Below are 11,453 nucleotides of genomic sequence, written 5' to 3' on the forward strand. Positions count from 1 at the left end.
AAATCTTTCGATTGATGTTAATTTTATTAAAATCCATTCAGCCGTTTGGTTTTAGTATGTACCGAAAAATCGCCTTTTTAAAACCCTTGGCCGCTAAATAATTTATATAAGAAAATTATTATATTTTAAATGAAAAACTTGTATTTTTATCTTTTGGAGACACAACATGGTGTCCCCCCAAGGGACAACAATTTTTTTTCAAAAAATTATCTTATATTAATTCTAGCTTATATTTTATTACTTAAAATTAAAGATGTTGCCACTATTTTGCAAAAACTATTTTATGAATGTTTTCACAATATTGTCTATATCTTAAATTTAACTACAATATTAAAAATCTCTTAATTCTCCAAATACTCTATTCTCAACCGACTATATTCTCATAGAATTTTGTCCACAGCGTTCTATGATCCAATTCATTGTGACTCTGTGTGGCTTGCAGTTGTTGTCTGAAAAGTAAATATTCCACCAAAAGTTTGGGATCTGAAGGACCCCAATTCTGACAAGGTCTCAAGGAGTTAATGAATTTCTGCATAAAAAAAGAAAATAATAACTTAAAATTGCAAAAAATTGAAATATATTTAAATTACCTCCTTTAGGGTTTCCCCCTTCATCGAGTAGACGGTGTATAATGCCCACAGTGGCAGTTGGGCAACTCCAATGGCCCATAATAGCCAAGCAACTCCATAAACATTGAGGGGATAAGCTACACCATTATAGGTTAAAGGTTCCAATGTAATAAGGGTATAAAGCAAAACTGCAAACATAAGGCCAGGAGTTATAAGGACCCAGCATATACGCCAATAGAGGCCAGTTTTGACGCCTAGCATAAATTCAATATCCTGGCATAGACGTTTGACTCCTATTGAAAGAAGAATAAATTCAAAGGCAATAAGAATAAGTTTTGGTTAACAGAGTTTAACTTTGCTTATTTCATAAGTCATTATTTATCATAAAATATGGCAACACTCTACACTCATTTTAGGAAACTTTCTTACTTGGAAATATACATTGATTTCTGTGAATTTAACTTTTGTCTCCACTCACCATACATCCATGATACCGCTATTAACTCTGCTATTGCCAAGAACAGAGCAATGAAAGAACACCCAAAGAAATCCACCAAATTCAAAACAAATTGTCCTCCTGGTGTCATATAGATAATTCCACACATGAAACCCATCACAGCCATGGCGGTGGCCAACAGCCAATGTGGCAAATGGTTAAAACGATCCTTGATGACAGTTATTACACAAGAAGCCATGCCCACATTGCTGCCCATGCCCAATACCAAAAGCATTAAAAAGAAGAGCACCGCAAAGACTTGAGGTAAAAATTTAAATTTGGCTATGGCCTCTGGATACGAAATAAAAGCCAAGCCCGCACCACCCTTGACAACGCTGGAGATATCGGGGCTATTGGTTTCATAGGCTAAATTGCCAAGAATACCAAAGATAATGCAACCAGCTAGTATTGAAGTAACCGAATCCACACTGGTTATAATGATGACATCCCTAAAAGACACAGAGAAAGAATCAGATGTTAGTATCGAGTACAGTTGCAAAAATAGAAATAAAATGAATTCTATGCGCGGTATCTCTTTTTAGGCAAACAAAGAATATTGAATAAGAACTGCTATGATATTGGAGCTATTTCATGTTATAGTCCGTTTCGGATCATAAATGAATGCTGAACATTGTAGAAGTCATTGTGTAATATTTCAGTTCACTCGGATAAGAATTGCGCCTTGTAGGGGCTCAAGAAGCAAAATCGGGAGATAGGTTTATATGGGAGCTGTATTAAACAATTGATCGATTCTGACCATATTAGATACGTATGTTGAAGGTCATAAAAGAAGCCGTTGTACAAAAATTTCTTCCAAATCGGATGAGAATTGCGCCCTCTAGAGGCTCAAGAAGTCAAGATCCCAGATCGGTTTATATGGCAGTTAAACCAGGTTTTATACCGATTTGCGCCATACTTGCCACTGTTGTGGGAAGTGCGCAAAATTTCAGTCAAATCGGCGGAGAATTGCGCCCTCTGGAGGCTCCAGAAGTAAATACATGGACCGATTTGGCCCATTTACAATCTAAACCGACCAACACTACTAAAAATATTTGTGCAAAATTTTAAGCGGCTAGCTTTACTCCTTCGATTCGAAAGACAGACGGACGGACATGGCTGGATCGACTTAAAATGACATGACAATCAAGAATATATATACTTTATGGGGTCTCAGACGCATATTTTGAGGTATTACAAACAAAATGACGAAATTAGTATACCCCCATCCTATGGTGGAGGGTATAACAAGGAGCAAAATCGGGAGATCGGTTTATATAGAAGCTGTATCAAACCCTTGGAGGCCATCGTAGCGCAGAGGTTAGTATGTACGCCTATGACGCTGAACACCTGGGTTCGAATCCTGGCGAGACCATCAGAAAAAATTTTCAGCGGTGGTTTTCCCCTCCTAATGCTGGCAACATTTGTGAGGTACTATGCCATGTAAAACTTCTCCCCAAAGGGGTGTCGCACTGCGGCACGCCGTTCCTGAACTGTTCCTTAGTGGAATGTTCATGGGCAGAATTTGCAATTTTTGTATCAAACTATACACCGATTCAGACCATATTGCACACGTATGTTGAAGGCCAGGGGAGAAGCCGTTGTACAAAATTTGTGCTAAATCGGATGGCAATTGCGATCTCTAGAGTCAAGACCCCAGATCGGGTTATGTGACAGCTATATCAAGATATGGACCGATTGAATCACAGTTAACACAGTTGTTAGAAATCATAATAAAACACCTCATGAAAAATTTCAGCCAAATCGGATAGTGTTTGCGCCATCTAGTGGCTCAAGAAGTCAAGACCCAACATCGGTTTATATGGCAGCTATTTCAAAACGTGGACCGATTTGGCCCATTTACAATCCAAACCGACCTACGCTAATAAGAAGTATTCGTCCAAAATTTCAAGCGGCTAGCTTAACTCCTTCGAAAGTTAGCGCGCTTTCAACAGACAGATGGACGGACATGGCAGGATCCACTTAAAATGTCATGTCGATCGTGAATATATATACTTTATGTGGTCTTAGACGAATATTTCGAGGAGTTACTAACATAATGACGAAATTAGTATACCCCATTCCTATGGTGGAGGGTATACAAATTTAAATGCTATTGAAGCTATATCAGGATATGGCCAGTTTGAGGCCAAGCCTTAAACGACTTAGAATGTCAAGGTGATCAAGAATTTAAAGTTTATATTTTCAGATCTATATTTCGATGTGGTACAAACGGAATAACTTGATAAGTATACTTCCATCTTATGGCGGATGGTTTAACAAGTAAAAACCCATTAAGTTTGGCCGGGCCGAACTTGAATACCGACCACCTCCCATATACACCTTACTTCACTTTCGTAAAAATCTCGTGAAACTGCACCATTTATGAACCCCTAGCAGGGGTGTATCAGTTTAAGGTCCGATTAAGATCATATTTGGCATTTAGGTTGACGGTCATAGAGGAATTCGTTGTGCAAAATTTCAGACAAGAACTGAGCTTTCTTGGAGTTGAAGAAGTATAATCGGGATTTTGGTTTATATGGGAACTATATCAGGTTTCAAATCGATTCGGACCATACTTGGAACATTACATTTAAGTACCGGTGTCTGTTAGCCGCGAAAGCCGGGCAATGACATAGGAAATGATCCAACGTCTCATCATTTTCGCCTCATGCCCTAAACATGCTATCACTTGTTGCACCGATTTTGCATAAGTGAGCTCGTAGTCCTATGTGTCCCGTTATGATACCAATAGCTATACTGACCTCCTTCTTACTTCATTTCAGTAATAGCCTCGTCTTCTCACGATCTGGATGCGGACTTTGCCATCCTCAGAAAAGACACTGCAAGACCGCTATTGACCTTACCGTCCTGGTTGTTATTGCCCTTATGGCAATTTAACTGTCGGTAGCACTACACTACTTCACGCATTCCGTGATCGCCCGGATCTCCAACTGCAGGACCGTTTTATGGTCAGACAGTCTAAAACAGATCTCAGTAAGTATTTGTCTAATCACGCTCTTGTAGACCCAGTGGACTACCCTCGGATTCAGGCCCCATTTCGAGCCTATGGTCCGCTTATATAGTGCTATACATCAATGAACCTTCTCAGTACGCTCCTGAATGTGACTCTTTCAATTCAGTTTCCCGTCCAAGATCACACTTAAGTATTTGACCTTGTCAGATATCGACATCGTCTTATTAAGGAAAAGTGGTGCGTTAAATTGGCCCACCTTCGTCTTCCTCGTGAACAGACAGTCTTCTCTGGGTTAACATTGAAACCTCTGGGTCTAGCCCAGTCATATTCCATATGCAAGACCCTTTCGGCCCTTCTGCATAGCTCATTCGGATCCTTACACCTTAGAAGTATTATAACATCGTCTGCGTAGCAGACGGGTTTAAATCCCTCTTCAGTCAGCATCCCTAATAGGTCATTTATTTATGTTTATCCAGTCTCTAAGGACCGGGTCCACCCGGTACTGGTCTAAGGATTGGATTAGTGTGTCGGTCCGCACATTGTTAAAAGCCCCCTCGATATCAATGCATTCCGGCAGTGTGTACGTTTTGGCATCGAAGGATTCTTTTATATTATGCATAACATCGTGCAGGGCAGTCTCCACCTACCTTCCCATGATATAGGCATGCTGTTTGTATTTGAGCAGATCGCTGGATGTCCTACTCTTTATCAAAGTGTGCACAATACGTTCCATGGTTTTGAGTAGAAAGGACGTAAGTCATATTGGTATGTAGACCTTTGGTGTCGAATAACTTGCATTGTCGGGTTTGGGTATAAACACCACCCTTGCCTCCTGCCAGGCTTTTGGAGTATATGCTTCCATATGGTACCATCATCAGCTCATCATTTATATGGGTGGACCCTCCAAAGAGTTCCACACATGTTCAAAAATCCGATCGTTAACCATATCCTCCACTTAGGATCGATGATCTGGTGGAATCCTACCGGATGCAAAGCCGATATTGATGACTGCATAAGTCAGCTCATCTCTGTTATGCTTCTTTCCCTTCCATGATGGCTGTGGCCTCCTATTGGAAGTCACAGTCCTCCATGAAGACTCAGGGACTCAGACTCCTGCCAGGCAGGACACTGTCTGCAGTCTCCATTGCGGGATGGTTGGCTTGGTTTTCCCAGAGTACTTGAAAGCGGGGAGCTCTTTTTCTTCTTCAGCATTTTAGCAGTGTAATGCTCTTCGGGAGATCTGATTCTTGTTCCAGCTTCCGTAGAAGTGCTTGGAATGTCAGTTCTATCCCTTCCAGCATCCTGCACTTTCGCCCGATTGCGCTGCCGGTACATACTCCTCTGTCTCCTTTGTCGTGCACCGGATCGCATTCTTGGCCTGATTGAGAGCTTAGCAAAGCCATCGCTCACTTCTGCCATCATCCCGATGGCTTCATCTCTCGATTCAGCTGCAATGACTGTTTCATTGACACCGTCGCTGTCTGAATACGAGTCAGAAACACCATATTTACTTAAAGGCTAGTCTGTCGACTAGTAATGGGATAATAATTACTTTGTACAGTCTCAGATCAACATTTCAATGAGTTTTGAAGAATATATATCCCTAAATTAAAATAATAAAATTTGTCTAAATAAACTCTTTGGCAACACTGGTGCTGAGTATTACTCATAAAATCCCCAAAAGGACCACTTTTATGGCATTACCATAAAGATGCTTATGTTATGTCCTTTTCATTTCCTGCTAGTCACTTCGACCGCCCTGATCATCCTCCACTTACCTGTAAACATTTTTGCGAAAATTATTAAAGGAAGCATACATGACCAGCGTACCAAAGCATATGGCCAAAGAAAAGAACATTTGAGTTATGGCATTATACCAAACCTGCAATAGAAGGAAAAGAGAGCAAAATAAAATAACAGAATATTGCCAAGGTCAGCAATAAGGGAGCGATGACTGGACTGACACGTGCAATGCTCTTAACCTACTTGTGGATTTAGCAATTGATCCCATTGAGGCTTTAGGAAATATACAATCCCATCCAGAGCTCCGGGAAGAGTGAGGGCCCGCCACAATAGTATTAGCATGACCACATAGGGAAACAATGCCAGGAAGTAGGAAGCTTTGCCCGAACTGCGTATGCCTTTGATGAGTATAATGGCTATTAAGATCCAGGCAGCCAATAGGCAAAGCACCAAATCCCAACTGGGCATACCCAAGCCATGATCCAAATTTTCAGTCTCACGCAAAACAGATTTGGTGAAAAATAGCTCTGCGGAAGACACACGCTTGGTGGGGATGGTCGAATTAATTTCCTGCAACGAATCAGAGGTGGCCAAACATGTAGCACCCCATTCAGGACGGCAATAGGTCCAGGGTAAGATATCGGCAAAGGAAGCCAACAAATATTTAATGGTCAAAGCCATGATACTGGCATAATAGGTGGTGGCCACAGCAGTAGAATAGACTTGACCATATGCAATGCCTGAAATAAAACAGCATTAGTTAAAATCTTTAATTTAAGAGTTTAGCAGATTTTATTAATCTTAAGTTAAAAAATTTTTAAATTTTAAATGAAGCCTTGTTAGATTTATTTTACAGTTCTATTAAGCAAATCTGTCATATAAACCTATTTCATATCTACATAAAGTTTTGCGAATACTGGTGAAAAAATTTGATGTATGCTTCAAAATGTTGGTAAAATTTTGTTTTCTCAAATTCAAATATTCCAATGAAACTTCCCCCAAATTTTAGATTTCGCCAAATATTAAACTGTCCATAAATTTAGACTGTCCCCAAAGTTAAGCTGTCTCCATAGATAAACTGTGGCCACAGCAGCTCAGAGGTTCCCATCTCGGCCTTTGACGCTGAAAGTCAGGCATCAAATCCCGTTGAGATCATCACAAAAAATTATCAGCAGTGGTTTTTCCCTTCCTTGTCCTGGCGAAACTTGTGAAGTATTTACCTTAGGTAATATCCAATATAAACTTCTAAAATGGTGTCGCTCTGCGGCAAGCTGTACGGACACGGTAATGGGCAAATTTGCAATTCGCAAAGTTAAACTCTCCCCAAAGCTAGAGACTCACCAAAGTTAACCTGCCTCCTGCCTTTCGACTCTCTGACACCGCCACCCACGTCGGAGCTGCAACGGCAGGTGAGGAAAGCAAAACAGACAGGAAACAAGGTACTAATAGGGTGCGATGCGAACTCTCACCACATTTCGTGGGGTAGCACCAACAATAAGGGCCAGAGCTTGGTCCCGCTTCCAAGCCCTTGCAGAGTTCTTGAATACTAACGACCTCATAACACTTAACCTCTGCGCTACGGAGGTGTCCGGTAACATCGCTACCTTTGTTAATAGGATTAGGGAGGAGGTATAAGTTGTGACGATATGTTCGGAAAATCGAATCGACGAGGTTAAAGATAGGAGGGTCTCCATGGAACACTCTTTCTCTGATCACCGTTACATTAGGTTTAGAATAGCACGGCCAGCGTCGAATCCGATAAGCTTCCGGAATAAGTTGAAAACCAACTGGCCAAAATTCGGAAGGCTACTCCGAAGAAGACTTGGGCAAGATAATTTAGATTGTCCAAGCATAGAAGACATTGACGAAAATGTCAACAGGATTACGACTGCACTGGTGGGGTCCTTCGATGATAGTTGTCCTCTTCGGGAAAGGAAATCAGCCCTAGAAAAACTCTGGATGACTGGGGAGATTCGCAATATTGGGAAAGAGGTCCGAAGACTTTTTAACAGAGCACGTCGTAGAAAAGAGGAAGTTTATTGAAATGTGTATTACGCACTTCTCAAGGAATAAAATAAGATTAGCAGAGCGGCAAATCGTGCCTCCTGGAAGCTTTTCTACGAACAGGTCGATAGCGCTAATGACGCCGCCAAGATAAAAAAGTTTCTTACAAAAACCCATGTCCAAACTGAAACTTCGACATGGGAGTGAGAGCAGAGACAACGGAGGATATGTTGAGGCTTTTGATGAAAACACATTTTCCACAGGATACGAAGGGACTCACGGAGACATCGGAAAGTTTAGAATAATGATGTTGGTCGAAGGTTTATAATTACGAAATTTATGGTGAAGGAATCCTTGAGGAGCTTCAAACCATTAAAGTCACCTGGACCTGATGGAATATTTCCGGCATTACTACAGAAAGAGGCCGACTATCTGGCGCCTCATATTTTCACAGCATGCCTAGGACTTGCATATACTCTGAAAGCCTGGCAGGAGGTAAGGGTGGTGTTTATACCTAAGCCCGGCAAGGCCTATAGACCCATAAGCCTAACGTCCTTTCTACACAAAACCATGGAACGAATTGTGGACACCATCATAAAGAGTAAGACATCCAGCGAACTGCTCAAATACAAACAGCATGCCTATGTCATGGGAAGGTAGGTGGAGACTGCCCTGCACGAGGTTGTGCATAAAATAGACGAATGCTTCGATGCCAAAACGTTCACACTGGCGGTATGCATTGACATCGAGGGGGCTATTAACAATGTGGGGACCGACACACTGATCCAATCCTTAGACCAGTACCGGGTGGACCCGGTGCTTAAACCACATGCTAAGACACAGGTGGATAAATTGTGTGTCCTATGGCATAAATATAAGGAAGAAAGTGGCGCAAGGCACGCCACCGGGGGGCATTTTATTGCCACTCCTATTGGTGACCACCATAAATGACCTTTTATGGATACTGACTGAGGAGGGATTTGAACCCGTCTTCTACGCAGGATCCGAACGAGCTATGCAGAAGAGCCGAAAGGGTCTTGCATTTGGCATATGACTAGGCCCAGAAATTTCAATGCTAACTTAGAGCAGACTGAAATATGCCTGTTCACGAGGAAGACGAAGATGGGCAAATTTGACGCACCACAATTCCTCAATGAAACGATATAGATATCTGACAAGGTGAAATGTTTAGGAGTTGTTGTTGTTGTAGCCACAATTTCATGTGGAGATAGAGATTCTCGTCAAGCTCCTGTAGGTGAGCAAGCTCGTTCCGGTCCGATCGCAGCGGGAACAGGTTGGCCATTGGTTATTTAAGAGCACCAATAACTTGCCTTTTCATATTGAACATCATAGGCACTCAGTATTTGTGTAGGAGCCTGTGCCACCGAGCCCACACTTAGACTCTCCGCTCAATATCGCTGATTGTCCGCATCTGCCGTTGCAGCTAACCCGTATAAAGCATTCCACAACCCGCAACCAGTGGATGCGCCCGGAAGCTCCAGCCAGCGTAGTGATCACAGCTATCCCGTGCCGGATAGGAAACCTAATTGGAAGTGTCACATTCAGGGGCGTACTGAGAAGGATCACAGATGTTGCGCACTACGTAGATGGGCCGTAGGCTCGAAATGGGGCCTGAATACGAGAATAGTCCACTGGCTTTACAAAAGTGTGATTAGACCAATACTTACTTACGCCTCAGTAGTTTGGTAGACTTCTTTGGTGAAAAAGTTCAATATATGGACCATACAACAGGTTCAAAGAACATGTTGTCTTGGCATAGGCGGAGCGATGAGGACCACGTCCACTATGGCACTGGAGACTATTCTAGATATCCGACCCATTGACATACAGATTAAGTGTAAGGCAGCCACTGAGTCTATGAGACTTAAGGCGATGGAAGAATGGATTGAGGATGGGAGCAGCTCATACCATCGCGGTATAATCGAGGCGACGATTGGAAATCTGGAAGGAAGGGAAGAGGTTCCCCTACGTATACCTGAGATGAACCTTGAAGTCGAGTGCGAGGCACTGCTGCCATCGCCACAGTCTTGGATTGACGGAACCCTAGTATTGCCATCTGGGAGATCATATTACACGCATGGATCAAAGCTAGAGGACAGAGTGGGTCTGAGGGTCTTCATTGAGAACTCAGGCTGCCTGACCATAATACGGTCCTGCAGGCGGAGATCCGGGCGATCACTGAAAGCGTGAAGTGGTGTGGTGCTAAAGCGAGGACGTCGAGATCTTTATTGTCAGTCTTGCAGTATAAGAAGGAGGATGGCTGTGAGGATGACAAAATCCGTATCGTTTGGGTGCCGGGCCATAACGGAGTAAGAGGGAATGAAAGGGCAGATGATTTGGCGATGAAGGCCAGAGGACCGGCGTCAATCAACTTGGTAAACCCGAAACCTTTCAGTTCGACGCAGTCCGAGTTAAGGGAGTGGGTGACGAATGCGCATGGGAAGTGGGGAGTGGTATTGAAAACAATTAAGGATTTTGTAAGTAACTTAAAATTTTCTTTTTTCAAGTTTTTTTGCCTGTTAGGCGAAGATCATTAAATTTTACAATTTTTGTATTTTTCTCTTTCGAGACGAGCTCAATGATCGGAGATTGCAAATGAAAAAGGAAAACCAAAGAGGTTACTTTACAGCTTTTAGAGCGAACAACAAGCCGATTACTGGCTTAGGTTTATGTCTATAGTGACATGGGACGGATTAATTTCTGCACCCTCTTTTCAACCTAAACTAAACTGTTCCCAAGATTAAACTGTGTCCACGAAAAAAAAATATCCTCAAAGGTAAATTTTAGGCATATAGCTAAAAAAAAAAATTAAATTTTACCAAAATCTTAATATATCCAAAATAATTTATTTTGCTTTAATTTTATTCCTCTCTTGAATTTCCATACTTACCCTTCATTAACGGCACCATACCAAATGCCTGCACACACCCTCGACTAGAGAATTGACCGACAATCACTTCCAAATAATAAACCGGTCGACCTATTAGCAACAACACTATGACATAGGGTATCACAAACGCACCCCCGCCATTGGCCAAAGCTATGAAGGGAAATCGCCAAACATTGCCCAGACCCACGGACAAGGCAATGCAAGAGAACAAAAACTCTATCTCATTGCCCCATTTATCACGGATTGTTGAACTTGTATCACTGCTACCCAACTCGGAAGTGGAAATCTGTTGAAAAATAAAACATAAAAAAAAACAATGAAGCAATCTCTTTGTCCCAACACAAATGTTTCTTGGGATATTTTACTTACACTATCCTTGGTGTACAATATACTCTGTTTGGCGGCATCTCCTTGCTCCACCTGCAGTATATTGATTTGATTTTGCCTTAGCTTATCATAGGCAGAATGCATTGTAGTCTATTGTATTGAAAAGGTAAAGCTGAAGTGGATACCTAAAATTGATTAAAATATTCAAAAAAAAAATTTATCTAGTTTCAATATACTTAGGACATTTGGTAAAATATTTATCTTATATATAAAAATCAAATTGTGTTTGTTTGGGTGCATAATGACCCCGTGGTTAAAATAGGATACTACATATTTTGATATCTGAAGGGGGCGGACCCACCGCCTTACCCTAATCTTCAGAAACGCCAGATCTCGGAGATGGGTGGTGCGATTTAAGCGAAATTTTAT

The 11,453-nt window shown here is 41.8% G+C and overlaps 1 protein-coding gene across 1 annotated transcript; it reads right to left on the reverse strand.

Moving 5' to 3' along the window:
- Window positions 1-128: 128 nt before the first annotated feature.
- On the reverse strand, window positions 129-11,209 carry LOC106087151 (sodium-dependent nutrient amino acid transporter 1). Its single transcript, XM_013252078.2, has 7 exons — window positions 11,067-11,209; window positions 10,698-10,983; window positions 6,026-6,522; window positions 5,818-5,921; window positions 1,048-1,514; window positions 591-862; window positions 129-529 (listed from the first exon to the last, which is right to left on the reverse strand). Exons 1-7 carry the CDS (start codon window positions 11,166-11,168, stop codon window positions 365-367), a joined length of 1,893 nt encoding a protein of 630 aa, XP_013107532.2. The 5' UTR covers window positions 11,169-11,209; the 3' UTR covers window positions 129-364.
- Between the last annotated feature and the right edge of the window lie 244 nt (window positions 11,210-11,453).

This window comes from Stomoxys calcitrans, chromosome 5 (genome assembly GCF_963082655.1).
Source record: "Stomoxys calcitrans chromosome 5, idStoCalc2.1, whole genome shotgun sequence".
Lineage (NCBI taxonomy): Eukaryota > Metazoa > Arthropoda > Insecta > Diptera > Muscidae > Stomoxys > Stomoxys calcitrans.